Raw genomic sequence first — 25,006 nt, 5'->3', positions numbered from 1 at the left:
TTATTAATTTATTGTTTTTGTTCGGATGGTGCAGATGATGATTGATTATTGAAATTTAAGAATGGATGCCATAAACCTTGAATGCTTTGAGTTTGTCTGATATATCTGTTTCCAAACTTCATTGGCTTAAAACCAGCTGTATTTCTTAAATTGTCCAAGTGTTTAACAACCTTTTCCTCTTCTTCACCTCTTAATGGTACAATCTTCTTTTTTCCTGAAACTATTAAATAATGAACAAAAAGAAAGAGTAAATAAACAATATCAAACAATGAATTCAAAGATAAATGTCTAGTTTAACTTTGATCAATGATTCCAAGTCATTCGTCATCTTCATCAACGAGTGTGGTTGTTTGGTTGTATCATATCATACCATAAGTAGCAGTTGCTTGTGGATGTCTTCCTCTATTTACTTCTTCTACAAATTCGATTTGTGGATTATTTTGTTTATACTCTTGAATCAATGTTGGTAATATGTTTCTATAGAAGTGTTTGTTGATCGAAATGTTAGTTTACTTGAAATCTACATATGGTTGATATCATCTCTTTTCGATATAGTGCTGTAGTCATTCGTCTTGATTGTCTCTTCAATGATGACCATCATCCAACGTGTTTTGTATCCTCCTGTTGTTGTTTAGTTGAACATCAAACTGCGCTGTGGTGATAAAGACAGACTACTACTTTGCTAACTAGATGATTGAAGATTCTTTGATTGGTTGCATTTACCTGATGAATTTGCTGCTACCACTATGATCGCAATATTGCAATACGACCTTCTTTAATTGCCATACACCGTTCTTTGACATTTTCTTTATTGTATGTATATATTGATAAAATGTATAACTGCTTGAATATGCATCTGCTTCAGGCAATCAAGCATTCTCTCACCATCGCTATGATCCCACAAAAAAAACGACAAAAAATATTTTTTCTCATTGCCCATACAAATAATTGAATTTGGTGTAAGACAGACCAATACCTTTTCTTTATTAATACAACTCACTCATATTTATACTAGTAGTAATAAATATAGATCTATGAAATGATATGAACCATAGATATATATATCTTGAGTAAAAGAAAAGGCTCTAAAGTACACCTTTCAATACTCGCACTTTAAATGGCGACCATTTTTTCAATTTTTTTTGATGCTTCGTTTTTTGTTGGCTTCATCTGATCATCCACTTTAATGATCATTACTTGTTACTTTGTTAGAGAGAAAGAGAGAGAGAGAAAGAAAGAGACAACGATTCGATCATCATCATCACCTCTAGATACCTACACATTCATTCATTCATTCATCAACGAAACGCAACAAAGAAGAAAGAATAAAAAATGTTTGGAATCAAATCATTAACAAGTCGTGTTGGATCAATGTCTATCAGCAATGTTGTTGGTAGATCAACCTCATTATATAGCAGCAACGTTGCATCGACATCTGCATTATACTCGACCATGTCAAAATCATATAGCGCTAACAGTACCAGTACTACCTTGCTTGGCAAAAATAGCAACTTTTCATGTAATAATACCATCAACAACTATACTCGTACATATTCAACACAACAACAACAACAAGAACCAAATATCAACATTCTCAACGACATTGAATTCCCAGACAATAGAAATGAAATCAGAACTCCAACTGGTGTCACTTCACATCAAGTCATTGATTTCAACTCTAAACAAGTAGTTGGTGAAATCAACCTTTTAAATAGCGTATTCAAAGTTCCATTAAGGTAAGTCAATATTGATTGCGATTGGATTGATTTGTTTATGTGGTTGCAACTTGCTACAACAAAACACAGACAAACAAAACAAAAGTTTGAAAAAGGAAATTAACAGACCATATATTATATTATAATATATATTATAGAATTGATTTATTACATAGAATGATTAGATGGCAAAGAGCCAAGGCTAGACAAGGTACTCATTATGCTCAGAATATGGGAGATGTTGAGAGAACCAACAAGAAGCCAATGGCACAAAAGGGTAATGGTCGTGCCCGTCAAGGTACCAATCATGCCATTCAAATGGTTGGTGGTGCCCGTGCTTTCCCACCCAAGCCACGTGACCACTCTCATTCATTGCAAAAGAAGGTCCGTAAGCAAGCACTCTGCGTCGCTCTTTCGACCAAGCTTGCTCAAGGCAAGTTGATCATTGTCGATGATCTCCAAGTCGAGACACACAAGACCAAGGAGCTCGTCCAACTCTTGCCAGAGGCATGGGGTCGTTCATTGCTCGTCAACAATGAATTCTCAAACAACTTTAATTTGGCTGCCTACAACATCATCAACATTGATCTCGTCCCAGATCGTGGTATCAATGTCTACTCAATCCTCCAAAAAGACACCTTGGTCATCTCTAAAAAATCAATCGAAATATTACAAGCTAGACTCACCAATCAAGATTATGAATTTGATCAAATTGAAGAAGATGAGGAAGAACAAGTACAAGTAGACCAACAATAAGATAATATAATAATAATAATAATACCAAAATAATAAAATCAAAAAAGTAATTACAAAACAAAAAAATATTACAACAAAGATCACTTTACTGTTTCGGGAGGGATGCTGCCCCGATAATATAATTTATAAAATTAAAATCAAATCGGTTGGTTGGTGGATGAATTGTGATCAAACTCATGACATCACCCGAGAAGGGATAAAAAAGTTTACAAGATATTTTTTGTTGAATGTCATTGTAAACTTCCTTCTTCTGATTCCTCCTCTTTGTAGAACAGTTTACTGTTCTTCTCCATTGTTTCTTTTTAACATTCAATCATAATAAATAACTTGTATCATTAACTTAATCAATCAATTGTTGTATTTATATATATCTATTCTGTACAGATAAGAAAAAGAAAGAAGAGAAGCGATGATGAAATCAACATCACTCTTTGGACTATTAATAATAGTAGTTATTGGCTGTTTGACAACTTTTACAAGTGCATTTAATTTTGTTGATCCTTTGGAACAAGACAATACAGCAATTCTTGAAACAATCTATGGTTCAGTTCAAGGTTTAGTTTATGATAACTATGCTGCTTTTTTAGGTGTATGTTTTATTAAATCTATTTATATTTATATATATATATATATCAATCTTGATATACTAAACAATAAATCTTTGTCTTTATTTATTTTAGATTCCATTCGCTGCACCACCAGTTGGACCTGCGAGATGGCAATCACCAATCGATCCAAAATCATGGGCTCCAAATGTTTTAGATGCTAGAAATTTCCAAGTATGCATTCATGCAGTGACAGTGAGCAGTGTCAACTCTAAAATATCTTTTAAATTAATTATATTTCTTTTCTTTTCTTTTCTATTTATTTTTAGGCAGGATGTCCACAAATGTGTGAATTGCCACCTGGAACATGTCCCAATGTAACAAGTGAGGATTGTTTGTATTTAAATGTATTTGTACCATTGTCTGTTATTCAAAATACCACCTCTTCTTTGAGACCAGTTATGGCTTTTCTTCCAGGAGGTAGATTCGAACAAGGATCAGCTGCTTCAACACTTTATATTGGCGATACTATGGTATCATCGGCTGAAGCCATTGTTGTAACGATCAACTATCGTTTGGGTGCATTGGGTTTCTTGCTTACCGATGATTTTACTGGAAACTTTGGATTCCAAGATCAACGTCAAGCATTGTATTGGATCCAAAACAATGCCAAGTTCTTTGGTGGCGATGCCAATCAAGTTACTTTGGTTGGTCAGAGTGCCGGTGCCACATCGATTGCCACTCACATTACCTCTCCACTCTCCTTTGGACTGTTCCATCGTGTCATTGTCGAGAGTGATCCATGGACATTGGGACTAAAGACACAAGAGATTGCCCAACAATACTCTTTACTCTTTGCCAATGCCGTTGGATGTAGTTTCAAAAATGCCGATTGTTTGCTTGCACTTACAGTCGACCAAGTGTTGCTTGGCCAACAAAAGGCACAACAAAGTCTCGACCCACTCATTCCACTTGCATCGTTCCTCCCCTGGACACCAACTATTGACGGCGACGATATTATCGACCAGCCACTCAACCTCATCAAGGCTGGCAAGTTCTACCAAGTTCCAATGATCGTTGGCAGTGTCTCTGAAGAAGCACTCATCTTTATCTACCAAGCAGCCGCCAAGAACGTATCGGCTCTCCAATACGAGGAGGCATTAGGTCTCATCTTTTTAAACCATGCTCCATTCATCAACGACCGTTACCCACCCATCGTCGGTGCAGACAACCGTCCCGTCCTATCAACCCTCGGCACAGACTATATCTTTGTGTGTCCAGTGCGTAACACCTCACGTTACATTGCCGACATTCAAGCCAGTAACAATGTTCCAATCTACAACTACCAATTCCAACATGTGACCGGTGCCGATTTCTGGGGACCCAATTTCCCAGATTGCGTAGGTCATGTTTGCCATGGAAGTGAACTCTTGTACGTCTGGAATAGTGCTGCTCGTGGAGGTGTACCCCTCACCGATGGTGAACAACAACTATCGATAAACATGAACAACTATTGGATGAATTTCGTCGTCAATGGCGATCCAAACGTTGGTCTCCCGGTTCCAGTCGAATGGCCAACCTACAACACAACGACCGATGAAACTATGATTTTCCAAACACCTCCATTTGTTCAATCCGGTTTACTCAAATCACAATGTGATTATCTTGATGAAATGGGTTATGATAATCCAAGATAAAGAAAGAAAGAAAGAAATTAATCAATTAAATTAAAATTCACTAATATTATTATAAATTATTAATACACACAAAAAAAAAGAAAAGAAAAAGGGATTAAATATATTATTTGTTTATTTATTTTATTTACAATTCATAACTATGTGGAAAACAACAAATTTCATTATGTCTTGGATCACAATTGGTATACCACATGCATTTATGTTTAAAACAACTACTTATACTAGAATATTTATTACATTCTGCAATTTCGGCTGGATCTAAAGAAATGTTCATTTAAAATTTGTTAATACACGAGAAATTATTTTAAATCAATTCAAACATTTTGATCAAGTTACCATGAGCATTGATTGTTATAATTGAAAATATAAATATTATTAATATGATTATTGATATATTTAATAAATTTGGTTTATACATATTTTAAAATAAATTATTAACAAATTATATTGAAGTGAAGAAATGATAAGAATAAAAAATAAATCAAAAAAGTATAAATAGATGGATGATGAAAAAGAAAGAAAAGTAGGTTGGTGATAATATCCAAGTTTCTTGAATCTGGGAATTGGATCTCACTCTAGAGAGTTAACAAGACAACAAATACATCATCATGTAAGATGTATAATCCCAATCTAATCTGTCTGATGAAGTGTGGGGTTTGTAAAAAAAACTACCTTTTTTGATCAATTGATTTTATTTGTTTGTTAACTGTACATAAAAAAATGTATGTTTTGATGAAATATTTACAATATTTAAAAAATATATTTATATGTTATGATAGATTTTTGAAATGATACTACCAAAAAAGGATAATAGTAAAAAAAAACAAATAAATACTAATAGTAATCACGTGCTATATATCCATCTTTAAAATATATCTATCTATCATTTTGAAATTAATTAATTACGACGACAAGACATGAGGATGTAATACAAATTTAATTTGGTTCTCTTAATAATGCCCAAAAATCAACCATTCCATTCTCCTATGTCGTTTAAAAAAAAGAGAGAGAGAGAGAGGATTAATATTATTATTATATATTTATAAATATAGATAACATTGCAATGTTATAAAAGTTTCACGATACATACAGTAGAATGATACATTATTTTAAAATTAAATTTCTCCAAAAATTTTAAAGATTCTGAACTAGCAGTATCAATATATACAGCCACCTTTTGAGAGTCTGCCAATTGGAGGACAGTGTTGATTAGATCAGTTCCAATGTGATTTCTTTTCATTAAAATGTCTACAATGATTGCATTGATGTACCAATGTGGTCTTCCTCTGGTAACATCACTGTGAACCTTTTCTGTTTTTTGAAACAGATTAAGTACTCGAGACAGTGGGGCTATACCCATCTTGTAGGTGGCGAGGACCATACCAGCCTTTATCATTTCAACAATTCGAACACCTACTTCGTTTGGTGGTTGGCATATCATGACACCGAGCATCTGGTCTCCATTACGATCTGGTTTATTGTTAAAGACACCCCATACTCGGGCTCGCTTCAAGGCATAGTTGAGCATGCATCCAAAGTACCATTCACTTCCACTTTTAGTCCAACTTTCTCCTTGGAAAAAATAGGTCATGAATGGATCTGCCCATGTCGATCGTTGCATCATGGTTGCACATGCTTTTGTTTCCTTTCCCCATATCTCTCTGATAATATATTCCTTTTCTTTTGGTATTGGTTTTGCTATCTTTGTAGATTGATCAATCTTTGATGATAAATCTGCCAATTGATTTGCCAACATTGATATTTGTGATGATAATATATCATTATTTTGATTGTTGTTATTACTATTTACATTATTATTACTAATTATACTACTACTATTATCATTTTGAATAAAAGATGAAGAACTATTTATAATATTTTGATTATTTTGATTATTTTGAATTGCAGCTAAATGATCAATGATTTCTTTTAAACTATAGTTTGGTGTCAATTGATCTTTTGATATAGTTTTATGACATAGAGGACATGTTTGTTTCTTTGATAACCAATCTTCTATTGTTTCACGTGAGAAACTGTGTCCACAAGTTGTTAATACTGGATCTTCTATCGTTGATAAGCTAATAGGATCAATCAATATGTTGTTTAGATGTTCTGCTTGGTCTACTATTATACTACTCTCTCCTCCTCCTCCTCTATTACTATCTTCAGACATATTTATATTATATTATTTATTTATTTATTTATTATTTATCTCTAATTTTTGAAATTGAAACAATGAGATGATGACTCATCTTCAAGCTTCACAAATAAGGGGTAATATTTTATTGGCATTGATAAATTCGATGAAAAATTTAATAATAATGGCATAGACATGGACTGCCAAAAATAGGTAATTTATTGTCTCATGATGGGATTTCAAGTGCATAAAATTTCAAATTTTTATTGTTCCAGATACCATGATCCTTTAGTTTTATAATTCTGGTTTTTTATATCTAAACATTTCAAACTTGTCCAAATCATTTTGGTAACTGTTGCTAGTGGTTGTGAAATCGGTAATGTGTGTAATCTCTTCAAAATCTTCTTCCATATCAACCATAATTTTCTTTGATGATGATGGTGTTCGGTGTCCACTACCACCATCGCCAAGTGTAGGTGAAGTTGGTGGAGAAGTAGAAGTTGAGGTTGTCGATGTGGTAGTTGATGTTGTTGATGTTGTAGATGTGGTCTTTTTCCTTTTAATTGCCTCATTTTTAACAGGAGGCAAATCTTTTCTCTTTTTGGTTGCTCCTTTATCCTTAGATTTACTTTTTGAACTTGCTTGTGGTTGGACAAATACATCACTGTCTTCTTCCTCCTCCTCCTCCTCCTCCTCTGCACCAAATCCAGATAGATTTAGTAAATCTATACCATCATCATCCTCACCTGCTCCAGTAAGATCATTTTGATCCTTTTGATCCTTTGATTTCTTTGTTGAAGATTTAGTTGTACTATTTTTGGTTGTTGCGGAAGATTTTGATTGTTTTGCTTTTGGTTTTGCTCTTGGTTTTGCTTTTGGTTTTGGTTTTGATGGTTTTGATTTTGGTTTTGATGATTTTTTAAGAGTACCATTATCATCAAAATCGTCATCATTATAATCTTCAGGTTCCTCCTCTTCTTCTTCTTCCTCCTCCTCATCATCATCTTCTTCTTCATTTTCACTATTAATTTCATTTTTAACTCCATTTTGTTTATCTTGAATCTTTTTTAATTTTTTTTCATATTTTATCTGTCTAACAGCGTCTCTATCCTCTACACGCTTGATGATAGCGTCTAGATAGTCTTCAATTTGATTTTCATTTTGTAGAATAGTATCTGTTTGATCGACTTCAAGAGCTGATCCTTGTCCATCCAACACTCTACCCAAAACATCTTTTTTCTCTTCGATCATATTCCATATGCTCTCGTCGACCGATCCAATTCCGACAAGGTATTGGATGAGGACCGAGCTGGTTTGACCATATCTATGTGCTCTATCTTCAGCTTGGAAAAGGGTTCCAGGCGTCCAATACAATTCAGCAAATATAACCAAGTTGGCAGCTGTCAATGTCAAACCTGTACTTGCAGCCGTAAGACTGAGTACTGCGGCCCTAATAGTATCATCAGTTTGAAATAGATTTACATAATCTGCTCTTGTCTGTACATTTGTATTACCATCAATTCTAATATATTCACAATTTCGCGACTACAAAATAAAAATAAAACAATCAATTAATAATTCTTTCTTTCTTTTAATTTTTTTTGTTTTTTTTTATGTTACCTTTAAAACATTTGAAATACCATCTAAAACATCAAGATGATGAGCAAATATAATAAATTTACCATCAAAAACTTCCAATTTATCCTTTAAGAACCGATCGATAGCACCCAATTTACCAAGACCAGTATCTCTAAACAATTTGGTGTAGAGAGATTTTTTTGAATATGTTTTTCGAGCAGCTTCAGTTCTGTCACCAGTATTTTTGATTGTGTTTTTGGCCGATTGAATATCACCCATTGTCTTTTTGATCTTTCTAAGATCACCTTTTTTAATTTCAACCAAAATCTTTTCTCTTCTCTTTTCGGGCAGATCCGACAATACATCATCCTTGAGACGACGGATCATAATCGTGTTGAGGTAGGTATTCAATTCTTTGGAATTACTGTTGCCAAAATAATTTAGTCGGTGAAATTTGTCATAGTATGCATTGCAATATCTAAAGACATAATCTTTCCAACCGAGGAAAAAGGGAGCAATGCAATGTATCTGTTGGTATAGTTCACACGGACGTGAAATGGCCGGTGTTCCTGTTAAAAGAAGCTTTCTATTTGCCTTTGCCATGATCTTTCCAACACATTGCGTTCGCTGACTCTTGAAATCCTTGATAAAATGACTTTCATCGGCAATGACCACTTTGAAGTTTTTGGCCAAAACATCTTCCAACTTTGTGCGACACAAGTCGTACGAGATGATGTTGACCAAACCATTCAAACCACACTTTCCAGACATGACTAAATTGATTTCACCCGATTTAAAGATACCTGGTAAAAACTTGTCCAATGCATCAGCCCACACCAAACGAAGTGATGACGGGGTGATGATCAATAGTGGCCATTCTTTTCGATAATAGTAGGATATGGCAATTGCTTGTACCGTTTTACCAAGACCCATTTCATCACCAACAATACATCTACCCTCATGTTCAACTCCAAACTCTAGTCCTTTGAGTTGGAATGGCATCAGAGTATTTAAGAGTGTTGCTGGAACACGTGATAAATCGATTGGAGGTGGTAGTTTGATGTTTGGGTTGGCAAATGAGTTGATAATGTGTTTTGGTAGTTTGATGACCTTTACTCTTGGTCCCAGTGATTCGAGTCTATATACAATTGTTTGGTGTTCGGTCACTGGTAACAACCACCAAAGATTCTCATCATGTTGCTCTGATTTTGCTCCATGGATACTTGAAAATATTTCTGTAATTTTTGGATTCTTTGGATCCAAACAACTAAAACTTGTTTGATTGACCAATTGAAAATTTAATTCAATCGGTACATTATTATTAAAGTTGAATGGTATTAAACTTATTTGTTGATTATTTGTATTATTATTATTATTATTATTATTATTATTATTATTATTATTATTATTATTATTATTATTATTATTTTGTGTATCAGAGTAATTCACCATTGTTTGATTTGTATTTATATTTGTATTTGTATTTTGGTGATAATTATTATTATTATTATTATTATTATTATTATTATTGTTGTTGTGGTTGTTATAAGTATGTTTAATACTATTGTTATTATTTGGGTTAAAATTATTATTATTATTATTGTTATTATTGTTGTTAGTGTTGTTATATATATTAGTATTGTTATTCGAGATACCAGATGATGTAGTTTGATTGTTGTTATTTTCTTTCTTTATAGATAAAGAAACCGTCGCAGGTTTAGGTGCAATCGATAAAGATACTGTTTTTTTGACAGGAGATTGAGGTTGTATCTTCAAAGATACTGTATTATTTGGTTTTGTTGGTGCAACAGACTGTACTTGTGCTGTTTGTTGTTGTATACCATTTTGTACGACTGGAGTAGGTAGATGTGGAGGTTGTTGTTGTTGTTGTTGTTGTTGTTGTTGTTGTGTAACTACATTGGTAGGTACTGTATGTAAGGAGGGAAAGGGAGCAGTATTTTGTTGTATCTTTGGTTGTATATTTGTTGTTGTTGTTGTTGTTGTATTGCTCGGAGGAGTAGGATTAGTGTAAGGTTTCTTTGATATGACAAGTGATATTGTCTTCTTTTTTTGTACTGGTGCAGCTGCAGATGCAGCAGTGTTTGGGGTATCCATATTTCTATATATTGTGTCGACGTTATTTGCTATCTGTGCATTAATTAATTATCGTTTCAGTCATCTCTCTCTCTATTTTTGCAATCAAACTCAAAGACAAGTTTCGAGGAAAAAATGACTTTAGCTCTTCTTTTTGAAACTTTAATTAAAATCATATCTTTCAAGATACCAAGCGATGATGATGTAGCTCTTAATATTATCTCAAAACAAAAAGAGACAATCAACATTCTCTATTCTATCTATATATCTTTACACTTGTTTGTAAAAGAAAAAAAAAGGTAATTTAATCAATTAGTTTGAATCAATCTTCTTGTCTAATTAATTCTTTCTTTTAAAAGATGAGTAGTAGATCATTGATAGATTTACCAACAGTAGTAATTCATTCAATATTTAATTGGTTGGGAGATGATGAAGATAAAGTATTTCTATACTTGACTTGTAAAAGATTACATCATTATAAATACTTGACACTCGAACATTATAGTGATCGAGATCAATGTGCACATGGACCAATTGAAAGATATAAAAAGGTGACAATATCAGGTGTTGGTTTGTCAATCTTGGCACCCAAACATAAACTATTGTACCATAGATTAAAAGAGAGGGGAGAAAGATCACTCGTCACATCATTGGTACTTTATTTCTGCTCCTCCAGTCAATGCAACGTGTTGGAGATTACCCCTTCCATCACATGTCTTTCGATAGAAGGTGAAACACCTAGAAACTTACTAGACTCAAAGAACCTGTCCAATCTAGTCACACTCAAAATTGCAAAGAGTCATATCAAAGATATTGAACAGCCCGATTACACCAGACACCTCGGTATTAGAGGTGACACATTCCCCAAACTCACCCGATTGGAGGTACCGTACATTTACATTGACAATACCAATTGTAAATCCATGAACCAACTACCATCGTCACTTACATCATTTAAAACAGAGATTGGTACTTTGGACCATAGCGGTGACTCTACGGTACTCGACTTTTTAACCAACCTACCCAACTTGCAACATCTTTGTCTTGAAGCGTTAAATAGGACGACACCCCTGACTAGATTTCCAAGTAATCTAGTTTCATTGGATATTGCTGAACTATACAATCAACGACTCGAACCTGGTATGCTCCCTCCAACACTCACCAATCTTTGTATCAAGGGATACCAACAAAAGATACCAGACGACACCTTTCCAATCGGTCTCCAAAGTTTGGAAATTAAAGAGTCGAATTTGGCATGTCTGACCAATCTCAAATTACCACCTATGCTTACGTCGCTTTCGATTCACGATTCATCGATAGGTATTGTGATTCCAGACACTGTCAAATTCCTGACTTTTAGATGTGACGGCCAACAAAACTTGGGTACACTCCCTTCATCCCTTGAATACTTGGAGTTGTTGGGTCTATTTAGTCCTGCCATCAAACTGCCTCAGGGAGTACGTGTGGTTAAACTCAACGTGTCAGGCTTGCATCTTGCACGTGGTTTTCTGCCAAGTACAGTTTGTCAAGTCGAATTTGGTGACGATGTCTATTTCCAATCGACATTTGAAAAGGATTGGGCACCAGACTCTGTAGAGACTATCAAATTTGGTAGTCGCTTTGACAGAGCCATTCGATTTCCACCACACCTAAAACACGTTGAATTTGGTCAGCTCTTTAAAGGAAGCTCTTTTATCGACGAGTTTCAACAAAAGGTTTCACTAGAGTATGCATTACCTCCAACCATTGAGTCTGTTAGATTCGGTGCATGTTTCTACTACCATAATTTGATCAATAGAGTACTCCCATCGTCCATCAAAAGATTGTACTTTACAAATTTGGCTCACGTACAGACAGCACTTCCAAATGACTTTACATTTCCTCCCACCCTTGAAGTACTCCAGTTCCCTATATTAGACTATCAATATGAAATACCTCAACTTCCAGATACACTACTCAAACTTTATATTGTCTCTACCAACAAAAAGCATCAAAAATGTATTGGGTGTCATCGTGCCGTGATCACATTGAAATGTCCAATACCAATTAGAAACAAATTGGTTCGTCTTCCCAATTATCCACAATCAATGATTATCTATGTAAACAACAATTTCTATACCACTCAACAATACCAACAAGCTTTAAATCCTCCTTCTCCTCACCTCAAATCATTAGAAACAAACCATCAATCAATTTTAAATATAGTTACCAAGAAAATAAAGGATATATTCAATTAAAGTAGTAAAAAAATATATATATTTTCCAAAAAAAAAATAGTAATTTAAAAAAGATAGTAGAACAGATCCCTAGGGGGTTTTCATTGTATAATTGAGATGGGTTTGAGTTGTAGAAAGGGAATCTTGAGAATACATAATCTCTCATCACCATACATTCCTTCACTAATTACCATGAACAATCATTTATGGGTGTGGACTATTTTTCTTTTTTCTTTTTTTTTGAGAACAATGAAAGAATTTGGACATGGAATGATTTTGGAACTTTGGAAAAAAATCACCCATAAATTTTGTACTTGAATTTATTCAAACAAAGAATTCAATGGTAAACTACTTGAATGTTCTCAAGATTCCCTTCCTACAATCAAACAAATTGTCCAATTACAACAACAAACCTAGGGATCTGTTCTTTCAAAAAAATAATTCTTTTCTATTTTTTTTTTTACTTTAATAATAGATACATAGATTTTTGTTTATTAATAATTTATTTGTTTTTTGTTTTTGTTAAATTGTTAAACAAAGCGTGAGAAAGTTTGGTAAAATAAATATGGATAGGTAGTTCATTAAATATTTAATGAAACAACATGGCGTTATTATAGCAATTTCGTTAGTGTTTTGTTTCATTTAGAAATCGGCAGTAATATCTTTGATGGCTTGGTCAACATCTACCTCTGAGGAGTCACTTGAGCTGGTGCCTTCCTCCTCGACATTTACATCGACTGAAACGTGGGTTTGTGGTACAGGTTCAGGTTCTGGCTCTGATGATTTGGGAGTTGGTTGAACTTGAACTTGAGCTTGTGGCTGAGCTTGTGGTTGAGCTTGTGGTTGTTGAGGATAAGCATTGTATTGTGGTTGTTGGTGTTGTTGTTGTGGATAGACTGGTGGATGTTGTGGATAAGCATTGTATTGTGGTTGAGGGGCTCCTTGAGCTGGATAATGTGAGTAGGATTGGTATTGTGGTTGTTGGGCAACTGCTACATGAGCTTGTGCTGGTTGGTGTTGTGGTTGAGAATGAGCAGCATAACTTTGAAGTTTAACTCCACTTTGTCCTGGTGTCTCTTCAGGACCTGATTTGAAAATAGCCATACCAATGGCAACGAGGATAACAATGAATTGTAAAATGACGACTGGGAAGTGAACAAAATAACCAGCTTGTAAAACACCATAGTACGAGTCCATCTTTGAAAAATCTTCAATACCAAACGCAGCGGCGTACGTCGACAAAATAGAACTCTCTAGGGCAATAGCAATCATCAAGAATATGGCAGCTGCAAACCCAGTGCCCTTGGTTGCCTTTTTACCACCAACCAAACAGAGCAAAGAAGCAAAGAATGTCAAAAACAGTGAAGCAAATGTGAATGCCATGATTCTAGTTTGGAATGATGAATCTTTGGTATCGTAATTTTCAAACTAAAAATAAATTTAAAAAACCAAATGCAAGCAAAAAAAGTGGTGTTAGTCACAACAATCAATCGATTGATCATTTATATATAAATGAAGTCTTCTTTTTATTCTTCTTTTTATCTTTCTTTTCATACCTCTTCATCACCAAAGTATTCAACACCGTATCTTGTTAAATAATAGTTGATTTTTAAACTTGAATTTCTGCCATCTACTGTCAGCCACTTGGTGATACATGATGCAACCAACAAGGCTACTGCTACTAACCCGACGATAAAACCTGCAATATTTCCTGGTCTCATTTTATTATGTAATTATATTTTATATATAGATAGATATATTAAGAAAAAAAGTAGTAGATATAAATAATTACAAGATGATAAAAAAAGAATGAATGTCTCTTGAGACAAGGACTGAAGGGTTGTCGTATTATGTTTCTAACAATTTTAACAATGTGGAGGAAAAAAACTCCCTCTTTAGTCTACGTGGTCTAAAGAATTAATGCCCTCTAAAACAGGGGCAACACTCACACAAACCCACTCCATTCATGATGACCCAATGAAAAACCGTTTGGTTTTGAAAATCTCCCGCCCATCAAACAAGATCGATCAATGGTTGGTGAAAAAATAATTTCCTCAATGGGTTTTCGTGACAGGTCTTGACTTTCAACAATACTGTTGGTATACTGTTATCATGATTTAGATTGTCCAACTAATATATATATATAAATACTTGTCCTATGGCCATCGTAATTTATTGAAAAAAGAGAGCTAGGTTTTTTTTTTATATAGGGACAGCTGTACAAATAAAAGTTATAAAAGGTTGAAATTTCACAAAACAGAGTATTCAAAAGGCTCAGGTTCAAAACAAATCATTATCTATCTATCGGTCTATCTCTCAAGATCTTTTTAGTTTAGATGGATAGTGCAAAGTTATCATTGATAGATTTACCAACAATAGTAATCTATTCAATATTTAATTGGTTGGAAGATGATGAAGATAAAGTATTTCTATACTTGACTTGTAAAAGATTACATCATTATAAATACTTGACTCTCGAACATTATAGTGATCGAAATCAATGTGCACATGGACCTGTTGAAAGATATAAAAAGGTGACATTGTCAGGTGTTAGTTATTATAGTAGTAGTATTGGTAGTGGTAGTGGTAGTGGTGGAGGTGGAGGTGGTGCTACGACTACTATTATACTACCACCTAAACATGAAAGATTGTACAATAGGTTAAAGGAGAGATCTGATAGATCACTTGTAACAATGCTTTCATTATACTATTGTAGTAATGACAAAAACAACGAAAGAAATGTATTGGTACTCGACCCTTTAATCACGTGTCTTGTAGTCGATGGTCAGAGACCAAACAACCTACTCAACTCCAAAAATACATACAATCTCTCGTCTCTCACCGTTTCAAAAGGTTCAGATTATGATAGTGTACTACGTACAAAGCTTGGTATGCGTGGTGATACACATCCTAATCTCATACAACTAGACCTTCCCGTCATAAAGATCACCAGTCATACCAACAACCTTAACGTTGGTGGTCATCTACTACCATCTTCACTGACATCTCTCAGTGTCAATTTCTCTATTCAAAATGGTGGTCGTGGTATGTCTACTGTCAACCCTATAGTGGACTATTTTTCAAACCTTGACCAAAGTTTAGTACATCTAACTCTCAGTCTAGACGTGTACGATACAAGGATAAAGTTTAATCGGTTTCCTTCAAATTTGGTTTCATTGTCTCTCAATGGATTCAATCAACAATTGGAACGTGACATGTTTCCACCGACAACACTCACCAGTCTATCTCTTGATGAATATCACAAGTTAATACCAACCGGCACTCTTCCAAACAGTCTCTTACGATTGGAAATCAAGGAATGTTGTCCAGATTGTTTAAAAGGGACTGTACTACCACCAACACTCACCACTCTTTTGGTACACGGGTCACTACGATCTATCACAGTACCAAACTCTGTCACTACATTAATCTATTCATTTAAAAATGGTATTGTCAATGGTTGTGGATTGGTTAAACTACCCACATCACTTTTACATGCAGAGTTTATAAATCACTTTGATCAAGGTAAACTTGGTTTAAAGTTGCCTCAAGGCTTGCAAACTCTTAGGATCAGTCCTTTAAACTGTCTCGAACCAGGTTTCATTCCAAATACAGTTCATAGTATTCAAATTGATGATTTTTCTCTTTTCAATAATAATATTAATAATAATACTTGCAACAACAATACACAACCAACAAAATTGGGATGGATACCAGATTCAGTAGAATCAATTGTATTTAAAAAAGGATTTGATCATTCTATTCGATATCCGAGTGGTTTAAAGTATATTGAATTTGGTGAATCATTTACAGGTAGATCTTTTAAAACCACCATTCTTGCATCAGAATATTTACTACCATTTGGTGTCGAGACTGTTAAATTTGGATCGCTTTTAGAATATGATACTCTGGTCAAAGGAGTACTCCCACAGTCTATCACAAGATTATACTTTACAAATGTACGTGGGGTTTTGGCCAGCTTAACCACTGGGTTTTTAGGAGAATTCCACCAACTTCCAAAGGATTTCACATTCCCTCCAAGGCTAGAAGTTCTACAATTCCCTTTAGCCTATGAATATGAAATGCCACGTCTCCCAAATACACTTCTCAAGTTGTATTTGTACTCTCCCACCATTGGAAGAAATAAATGTTCATTGTGTCCATATTGGCGTACTCACCAATGTCCACCTCTACCAACCACCCACACCAAACTAATCAATCTTCCAAACTACCCTTTATCGATGGTCATCTATATTGACAACACATACTATACCATTCATCAATACCAACAAGCTCTTAAAATACAACAACAACAACAACAACCAAAAAAGTTTATATAAATAAATAAATAAACTAAATTATTTATTAAGTGTATAATTAAAGTTTAATTAAAAATAGGTTGATTAACCAATTGAATAGATGATATTTTTAAAGTTGAACTAGTTTCAAAGAGGATTAATTCATTTTCACCTTGATAGAGTAGGACTGATGGGATGTAGATGGTTTGTTGTGGACCTACATTCCAGTATCTACCAACATTGAAACCATTGACAAATAATTGTCCTTTACCAAGCCCTTGGAAGGAAAGGAATGTTTCGGCGATATTTTCAACTTGAAAGGTGGCCAAATAAAATGATGGTGTTGTGTATTGTTGTTGGTTGTATTGGTCGATTGGTGTCCAACGAAGTGTTGTGTTTAGTTGGTAGGCATCGGCAAGAGGTAATAAAATGTTTGTCCAAGGACCGAGGTATTGAGATCCACTCAGTACACCCTTTCCCAATCCCTTTCTATCCAACATGGATGAACCATAGTTGATACGACCTTGATTCTCCAACAAGATTGAAAGTTGCATTATTTCATTGGTTCCGGCACCGAAATTGAGAGAAAGAGTAGAGTTGTATGGACGTTGTAAGGTACCTTGGTATTCATTGTCGAGGAATATAGTGGCACGATCGTGAAGCTCGTCGATTCCTAGTGCATTTGATTGGTACTTTGAACTAATGTTGGTTTGGTACAAGACGAATCCGTACGGTTGACCCATCTCCTCCATGTAGAGGGGACGGCCAGTGTCGGTGATGGGAGCGACCGGCGAGACAATGCCAAGGTTGTCAAAGAGTGATGCGGCCGACACGACCGTCACTGGATAGGCCGCGCAGGGTGGGTTGGAGGGGACAGGCGCCGCAGGAGTGCCAGTATGGTTGGCAATGGAGCTTTGGATGGCTGCAAACTTGCTGCTGACACCTCCCCACTCGGAAATGGGTGCGTCATAGTCGTACGACTGGATGGTAATGTCAAAGGATGGTCCTCCGCCATTGGCACCGTTCATGTAGCCATAGTTGGAGCCTCCGTACAGCATGTACATGTTGACACTTGCACTGGGCAATATGTTGGTCAGTCCCTGTGCAACGACAGACGGTGCAACGTTGGCAGCGGTCGGCTCGGTCCAGTGTGTCAGCCAACCGGTATAATACTCGCTGTTCATGAGTGGACCGGTCGGCTCAAACACACGCTGCGTCGCAAACATCTGATTGACATCTTGCTCGGGACCAAAGTCAACCGTCTGGAACACCATTGAACCACCGTCGTCAATCTGTGACCCGTATAAATATGTGGTCGACTCGCCTCCATCGGTCGAATAAAAAACGACACCGTCGTCTTGTCCCAATCCAGCGCCCAAGTACTTGATATAGAGTGCTTGGAGATAATTTAAATACTCTTTATCCGATCCGTAGCTGCCATACTCATTCTCCACCTGTGCCATGATAATAGGACCGCCATTGGTAAACAACTGTGACGCCAACATTGGCAACAAGGTCGTAAACCATGAAGTCACATAGGCAAGGTAGGTAGCGTCAGATGACCGTAACGCAATCTCTGGATCGTCGCGTAACATCCAATAGGGGAAGCCGCCAAACTCCCACTCTGCACAAATGTATGGACCCGGTCTGACAATGACATTCAACCCCTCTTCTTGAGCCATCTCAAAGAATCGAGTAAAGTTGTACGATGCAAAGTCATAGACACCAGGTTCTGGCTCGTGCAGATTCCATGCAATGTATGTCTGGATAGTATTGACCCCAGCAGCTTTCACCCTCTGCAATCTGTCTCTCCACAGACCTGGCAACACTCTGAAATAGTGGAATGATCCAGAAATGATTTGAAATGGTTCACCATTCATCACAAATTGATTATTACTTTTATCAATTGAAAACCATTGTCTCTGTTGTTCTTGATATGTTGTGGTTGTTGTTGATGATGATGATCTAATGATTAATAAAAAATAGATAATAGTGATTAATATGATTGTTGTAAATTTAATCATCATCCACTATAGTATAAATAAATAAAATAAATAAATAAATATAAATATGTCTATGTATAGGTAAGAGGTAGGGTTAAATAAAAAAGAATGCAAAAGATCATCGGGTAAGATTCTTCTTCTTTCCACCCCCTCACCCAATTTTGACCAAGATAATAATAAAAGGGGGGGGGAGGGTATGAATAATAAACTAACCGCCGGTTGGTAAATCTATCATCATTATCCAACCAACTGATCTACAACTATATATATATATATATATGAATATATTTATTGCTATCTCTTTTAAGGGATAGGTAATACATACCCTACCTAAAACAATAATAAATAATAATAAATAAACGTCATATGATGAATACTGATTGAGTGTGTTGTGTGATTAAAATATAATTATAATATGTTTATCACCGGTGATATCTTTGAATATTCATTGACGTTATCATTCATCCATCCACATACATTCAAGAGATCTCTTTATACGTTCATCTTTTAATCAAAAACAATCATTTACATCTATCTAAATCATCCATTCATCTATCTATCTGTTTGTCTCTATTTATCTGTCTGTCTGTTGTTTCATTGCAACTCTTATATATGTATTGTATTTCTATTTCCTTTGTTCTGAATACTATTTGATTTACATCATCATAAACATCAAACTAAAAGAGAGAGAATTTTATTCATTGTTGGGGGTGGTTTCACTCAGAGTCCAACTGCTGCAAATTTCCCGACCAACACAATCATTCTTTTTCACTTTAACAACCTAAATATATATATATTTATATATATATAAACGTATAAATAAATACAAGATAGATATTTATTATTAGAATAGTAAATAAAGAGGAGGAGGTTAAAATATCTATATATTTATATAAATATATCTCTTTATATATATAACTTTGCTAGTTATCCTTCCTCTCTCTCTCTCTCTCTGTCTCTCATAGCAGCTTATAAACCATGAGTGGTGTTATTAGTCAAGATGACTTTAACCTCTTGCAAGAACAACTAATCGAATTAAAGAGATATAAATATGAAACATCTGAAAGAGAGAAGAAATTCATTACAGGTAAGAAGGTTAGATAGATAATATATAAAGATGAAAGGGAGAATAGATAGATAGTTATTATAGTTATTAACACTCTTTGTGTGTGTTTTTATTTATTTATTTAGAAATCAAACATCAAAGAGAACATATTGAAACTCTAGAAAATGAACAACAACAATCAAAGAAGACTAGTAATGCATCATCTCTGTTTTCAAATCTAAAGACCAAGGTTCTCGACAAGGGAAAGATGAATGAAGTCCTCGAAGAGAATGAAGGTTTAAAGAGAACTATTACAGAGAATGAAATAATCAACAAAGAACAAGTAAGAGACTCTTGTCAAGTATATAGTATAGTATTGTTGTTTATATTAATACATTTTATATTTTCTATATTTAGAGTGAAGCATTAAAATTAAATATAAAATCAATGTATGATAATAATAAGGTATTGGAAGAAGAAGTATTACAATTGAAAAAGGAGATACAAGCATATACACTTAAATCAGAGGATCAACAACAAAAGATCAATAAATTAAATGTTGATATGGTTGATTTACACATGACAAATGAAGAGTTGGAGAATCAAATAGAGGAATTAAAATTGGTTTCCACCTCTTTTTCGTCGTCATCGTCAACCAATATAGTATCTGCAATTGGTAATGTTGAACAACCACCAATGGATGGAGCTGAACAACAACAACAGCAACAAATCAGTTCACCGTTACTCATTTCAAATAATAGTGCCATTTTGGAGGAACTAATCAATTCAATTGAAAATGATCAAGAACTATGGACCATTTCATCATCGTCAGATAATACTGATGACTCATCGTCGGTAGAGTTAAAGAGAACTAAGCTAAGAGAAAAAATCAACAAGATTATTGGAAGCAATCAACACACATCACCACCCATTTCATCGTCATCACCTCCACTACAACACAAAAAGGAGGTTATCTTTCATCCATTGGGTGCTCCAACCTACGACCCAGGAGAAGAAAAGGAAAAACAAAAATTAAGAGACACTATCAAAGGTTTGATGGAACAAATCAAAGAGTTTGATGGTAAAACACTAAAGACTACATCGGAAATTAGCTCTCTACAAACACAAGTCCAAGAATTGACTGCATCCAACACATTGTGGCAAGAAAAACATAGAAATGCAGAGATCAACAGAGTAAAGATCGAAGAAAAGTTGGAACAAGAAATTAAAAACTTAAATGTAGATCTATCAGTCACCAAACAAGAAAAGGTTGAACTCTTAAACCAAAAGGAACAAGAAAAGGCCATAATCATCAAAGAAAAGGAACAAGAACGATTGGAACTTTTAAATCAAAAGGAACAAGAAAAGGCTAAACTTATCAAAGAAAAGGAACAAGCCCAATCTGAACTCATCAAAGAAAGAGAAACTTTAGAATCTTCAATCTCTGTTTCAACTTCAAAGTTTTCAAATCATGTTCATAATTTAGAAGAAGAAATTAAAGCTACTAGGTAAAAATAGATAGAAAATGACATATATATAAAATATTAATTATTAATTATTTATATTTATTATTTATTTATTTATTTTTAGAAATCAAATTGATATATTAAATGATAAAATAGTAAAACTTAAAAATATAAAGGATCAAAATTCAGATTTGATAAAGACATTAAATGAAGATATTGCAATCAAGGAAACATTGATACAAAACAAGGTAGAGGATAATAATCATCTAAAGGAAAATGTAAAACAATTGGGTGAAGAGTTGGCAGAGACTAAAAAGACTCTAGATGCAAGAGACCAAGAGTTTTCAACCACAAACAGTCATTGTCTCGAGTTGGAAGATCGACTCAAAAAGGCAGATGAAAAGGTATCTCGAGAGAGCAGCAACTTTTATTCAATGACTGATCAATTCAACAAATTGAATTCGGCCATGACAGCTCTTGAGACCAAGAACAAGGAAATCGAACATAGCAACGTTGAACTCGTCCAAGAGAACCAACTCGTCATCAAGGAACGTGATACTCTTCAACAAGATCTAGAATCGACCCAGACCCAATTGACAGAAACCAAACAACAGTTGGAAGAACATGAAACAAAGGTTAACCAACTAACAAGTCAATTAGAGGAAACAAGCAGTAAATTACAAGAGTGTACTGAAGAGTTGGATGGTCTAAAGGTTACATACGACAAGGTCAATGGTGAACACATTGAACTGTTGGCAGAAACTGCAAAACTACGTGTTTTGACTGGCGAGTTGGATAGCATCAAGTCGCAGTACAGTTCACTACAAGAAAAGGTTGGCAAGTTGGAAGTTCAGTTGGCCGACTCTGAAACGGAACGAAAGATTGCCGAAAAGAAGAATATCAGAATGATCAAGGATCTAAAGTCTGAATTGTCAAAGGAAAGATCATCTGTTAATCTCTTGTCACAGTCATCGAGTAATGTTCCCAACACCCCCACTCAGTCGCCAATGATGTCCCAGTCGGTTGGCAGTGTCTCGCTACCCACCACCCCACTCTCGACACCATTGAAATCACATCAACGTACACTTTCTCGAGGCACCGAACCTTTCCTCTCGAGTAGTCCATCGAAATTAAATAACCCACAATTTATGGTCAAGAGTTCAAGTGTAAACAACCTAGACTACCATCAACAACAACAAATACAACAACAATATCAACAACAATTACAACAACAAATGCAATACCAGCAACAACAACAACTAACATCGAGTACTTCGAGTTCGAGCTCATTTACTTCTCAGAGTGTCAATGACAATGGTAATTTAAAGATGGATTTGGAGGTACTAGGAAAGAAACTTGGTGATTTGGGAACTGAAAAGTACAAGTTGGAAGAGCGTATTAGAACGCTCGAAGAAAATGTATTAATATTGAACCAAGAGTTGGACAAGAAGAACAAGGTTGTCAGATTCTACATATCAAAGACCCAGTTGGGCAAGGCCACCTCGATCGACGAGAAGGCCAAGCGACTAAAGGGTGGCGCATCTGGATCGTTTTGGAGAAACAATGATCCTCAATTGGTTGGAGAGATGGTTGAAAAGATGGAAATCATGCTACAAGAAAACATCCTCAAAAACATTCAACTATCAGATGATGTTGAAATCTTGGGTAATGAAACAAGTAGATTGAATTCGGAAAATAGAGCAATCAAGATATTCCTAAAAGAAAATAATATCTCTTTCCCAGAGACTTCCCAAACACCAACCAAATAAATGATCGAGGAGAAGAAAGAAAAGATAAATTAATTTTTTGAGCACAACCGTCATCGTAAAGTTTACTGTCTTTAATTCAACAAAGAGAGAGAGAGAGAGAGATACCGAGACATGAACATAGCACAAATATACCTTTTTAGTTGTGTGCGGGTTCGTACAGCCGTGAACTTTGCGCAAATCGTAATTCGGCATCATGTTGACGAGTTTGGGGGCACCCACCGTTGTCTTTTGCCTCACTGGGGGTAGAATCTGTACATCGGAGGCAAAAGAAATAATCATTGACAATTCATCCCTAAAAATCTGACCGTCGTAGGGGCCACTTCTGACCAAAATTCATTTATCCATTTTTTTGTTTGACAGATATTTTCTCATTCCGCAATAGATTAAATGGCATTGTTCTGCACACATCAATTTCATTATATTATATTACTCTCTTATCATTTAATTATCTCTAGATAGAAAAATGATGTTTAAAGTTTTCCTTGTTATGGCCGCTGCTTGCGTCGCCATGGTTGCTGCTCAAGCTCCATCTTCCTGTACACCATTCACTGAATATTCTTACGCATATTCTACCCTTGGTTTCAACTTCTTAAGAAGAAACTCTGTCTATTCATTCGCCGAAGGTATGTATATAAACATATAAATATATACAAATATTATATACAAATATTATATACATTATATATTAATCATTTATTTTTCTTTTTTTTAATCATTTTTATATAGCTGGAGGTGTCACTGCTGATGTTACTGGTGGTCGTTTGTCTTCATTCTTCCGTATCTCTTTCAACAATTCACAAAATGTTCCAATGTTTGAACAAGGTTTGACTTTCCAATTCGGTGCCAACAACACTGCCTACGTACTCTCCAACGGCGTTTGCTTTGAGGGTCCAGCCAGAGAACCAATCTCCAACACCTTTATCCCAGCCTCTGCCAAGTTGGGTAACCAAGTCACCCTCGGTTCCTCCAAGTACAACACTTTCTATGACCCATTCCTTGATGGACAACACAACTTTATCGGTGTATATGAAGTCTCTACATGTCTCCCAATTACCCTCGGTCTCACCAACGTCGATGACACTTTGGGTGAAGCCGTAACCAACATCTTTGATTTCAACAACCAATATGATCCAAATGCTTTCAACCTCCCACCACCATGTTACACCCCAATCAATGCTGCCAAGTATGAAGGTCTTTCTGATGTCTTTGCCAAGTAAATTATTATTATAATTTAATTGTAAACCAACACAAACAAAAACATCCAAATAAATAACAAATACAATTTGTAAATATTTTGTACATGTAAACAAACAACAATTCAATTATTATTATTATTATTATTATTATTTGATGTTATATTTAACAGATCGATCTGTGGATTGTGGAAATATTATAGTTTGGAGAAATCGAATCTTTGGTTCACGATGAAATCTAACTCGCAGGTTGCACCAAAAAATAAAAATAAAAAAAAACAAAAATTAATTTTCTAGAGGAGGAGGGCGTTTCTTTTCCTTCAAACTTGAAGTTAACAAACATCTTACTACGACAGAGTGTGAGATAGAAGATATATAGATAGACAGACAGATATATAGACCAGATATATATCATCTTGTATCATCCAACCAGAAACGACACAAACAACACAGACTAGTAATAGTAGCAGGTAGTAGCAAACGACATCGATTCA

General features: G+C 35.0%; 12 protein-coding genes across 12 annotated transcripts; 6 read left to right on the top strand and 6 right to left on the bottom strand.

The window, feature by feature from the left end:
* Nucleotides 1-8: 8 nt before the first annotated feature.
* On the bottom strand, nucleotides 9-803 carry DFA_06053 (uncharacterized protein; the record flags this gene model as incomplete). The annotated part of the gene is made up of 3 exons (XM_004361709.1): nucleotides 9-220; nucleotides 371-477; nucleotides 724-803. The coding sequence occupies 3 exons, from the start codon at nucleotides 801-803 to the stop codon at nucleotides 9-11; spliced, it is 399 nt and encodes a 132-aa protein (XP_004361766.1).
* A 529-nt stretch (nucleotides 804-1,332) lies between these two features.
* Nucleotides 1,333-2,471, top strand: DFA_06052 (uncharacterized protein; the record flags this gene model as incomplete). Its single annotated transcript, XM_004361708.1, has 2 exons — nucleotides 1,333-1,736; nucleotides 1,874-2,471. The coding sequence occupies 2 exons, from the start codon at nucleotides 1,333-1,335 to the stop codon at nucleotides 2,469-2,471; spliced, it is 1,002 nt and encodes a 333-aa protein (XP_004361765.1).
* A 412-nt stretch (nucleotides 2,472-2,883) lies between these two features.
* On the top strand, nucleotides 2,884-4,713 carry DFA_06051 (putative cholinesterase; the record flags this gene model as incomplete). The annotated part of the gene is made up of 3 exons (XM_004361707.1): nucleotides 2,884-3,060; nucleotides 3,152-3,250; nucleotides 3,346-4,713. The coding sequence occupies 3 exons, from the start codon at nucleotides 2,884-2,886 to the stop codon at nucleotides 4,711-4,713; spliced, it is 1,644 nt and encodes a 547-aa protein (XP_004361764.1).
* A 936-nt stretch (nucleotides 4,714-5,649) lies between these two features.
* On the bottom strand, nucleotides 5,650-6,886 carry DFA_06050 (uncharacterized protein; the record flags this gene model as incomplete). Its single annotated transcript, XM_004361706.1, has 2 exons — nucleotides 5,650-5,697; nucleotides 5,804-6,886. The coding sequence occupies 2 exons, from the start codon at nucleotides 6,884-6,886 to the stop codon at nucleotides 5,650-5,652; spliced, it is 1,131 nt and encodes a 376-aa protein (XP_004361763.1).
* Nucleotides 6,887-7,144: 258 nt separating this feature from the next.
* DFA_06049 (SNF2-related domain-containing protein) lies at nucleotides 7,145-10,543 on the bottom strand (the record flags this gene model as incomplete). The annotated part of the gene is made up of 2 exons (XM_004361705.1): nucleotides 7,145-8,395; nucleotides 8,471-10,543. The coding sequence occupies 2 exons, from the start codon at nucleotides 10,541-10,543 to the stop codon at nucleotides 7,145-7,147; spliced, it is 3,324 nt and encodes a 1,107-aa protein (XP_004361762.1).
* A 114-nt stretch (nucleotides 10,544-10,657) lies between these two features.
* Nucleotides 10,658-13,043, top strand: DFA_06048 (uncharacterized protein; the record flags this gene model as incomplete). Its single annotated transcript, XM_004361704.1, has 3 exons — nucleotides 10,658-10,804; nucleotides 10,882-12,621; nucleotides 12,984-13,043. 3 exons carry the CDS (start codon nucleotides 10,658-10,660, stop codon nucleotides 13,041-13,043), a joined length of 1,947 nt encoding a protein of 648 aa, XP_004361761.1.
* Nucleotides 13,044-13,380: 337 nt separating this feature from the next.
* DFA_06047 (uncharacterized protein) lies at nucleotides 13,381-13,935 on the bottom strand (the record flags this gene model as incomplete). The annotated part of the gene is made up of 1 exon (XM_004361703.1): nucleotides 13,381-13,935. One exon carries the CDS (start codon nucleotides 13,933-13,935, stop codon nucleotides 13,381-13,383), a length of 555 nt encoding a protein of 184 aa, XP_004361760.1.
* Nucleotides 13,936-14,017: 82 nt separating this feature from the next.
* Nucleotides 14,018-14,158, top strand: DFA_06046 (uncharacterized protein; the record flags this gene model as incomplete). Its single annotated transcript, XM_004361702.1, has 1 exon — nucleotides 14,018-14,158. One exon carries the CDS (start codon nucleotides 14,018-14,020, stop codon nucleotides 14,156-14,158), a length of 141 nt encoding a protein of 46 aa, XP_004361759.1.
* Nucleotides 14,159-14,288: 130 nt separating this feature from the next.
* DFA_06045 (uncharacterized protein) lies at nucleotides 14,289-14,459 on the bottom strand (the record flags this gene model as incomplete). Its single annotated transcript, XM_004361701.1, has 1 exon — nucleotides 14,289-14,459. The coding sequence occupies one exon, from the start codon at nucleotides 14,457-14,459 to the stop codon at nucleotides 14,289-14,291; it is 171 nt and encodes a 56-aa protein (XP_004361758.1).
* Nucleotides 14,460-14,547: 88 nt separating this feature from the next.
* DFA_06044 (uncharacterized protein) lies at nucleotides 14,548-17,078 on the top strand (the record flags this gene model as incomplete). The annotated part of the gene is made up of 2 exons (XM_004361700.1): nucleotides 14,548-14,553; nucleotides 15,075-17,078. The coding sequence occupies 2 exons, from the start codon at nucleotides 14,548-14,550 to the stop codon at nucleotides 17,076-17,078; spliced, it is 2,010 nt and encodes a 669-aa protein (XP_004361757.1).
* Nucleotides 17,079-17,166: 88 nt separating this feature from the next.
* Nucleotides 17,167-19,587, bottom strand: glb1 (glycoside hydrolase family 35 protein; the record flags this gene model as incomplete). Its single annotated transcript, XM_004361699.1, has 6 exons — nucleotides 17,167-17,177; nucleotides 17,209-17,735; nucleotides 17,967-18,490; nucleotides 18,934-19,001; nucleotides 19,517-19,543; nucleotides 19,569-19,587. The coding sequence occupies 6 exons, from the start codon at nucleotides 19,585-19,587 to the stop codon at nucleotides 17,167-17,169; spliced, it is 1,176 nt and encodes a 391-aa protein (XP_004361756.1).
* Nucleotides 19,588-20,017: 430 nt separating this feature from the next.
* On the top strand, nucleotides 20,018-24,891 carry DFA_06042 (uncharacterized protein; the record flags this gene model as incomplete). The annotated part of the gene is made up of 7 exons (XM_004361698.1): nucleotides 20,018-20,126; nucleotides 20,231-20,445; nucleotides 20,502-21,592; nucleotides 21,675-23,227; nucleotides 23,775-23,942; nucleotides 24,046-24,532; nucleotides 24,810-24,891. The coding sequence occupies 7 exons, from the start codon at nucleotides 20,018-20,020 to the stop codon at nucleotides 24,889-24,891; spliced, it is 3,705 nt and encodes a 1,234-aa protein (XP_004361755.1).
* Nucleotides 24,892-25,006: the final 115 nt, after the last annotated feature.

This window comes from Cavenderia fasciculata, assembly GCF_000203815.1.
Source record: "Cavenderia fasciculata unplaced genomic scaffold Scf_Dfasci-G-p-12c09.r1-3, whole genome shotgun sequence".
In the NCBI taxonomy this organism is placed as follows: domain Eukaryota; phylum Evosea; class Eumycetozoa; order Acytosteliales; family Cavenderiaceae; genus Cavenderia; species Cavenderia fasciculata.
Note: the sequence above shows the minus strand (reverse complement) of the source record. Positions and strands in the feature narration are given on the sequence as shown.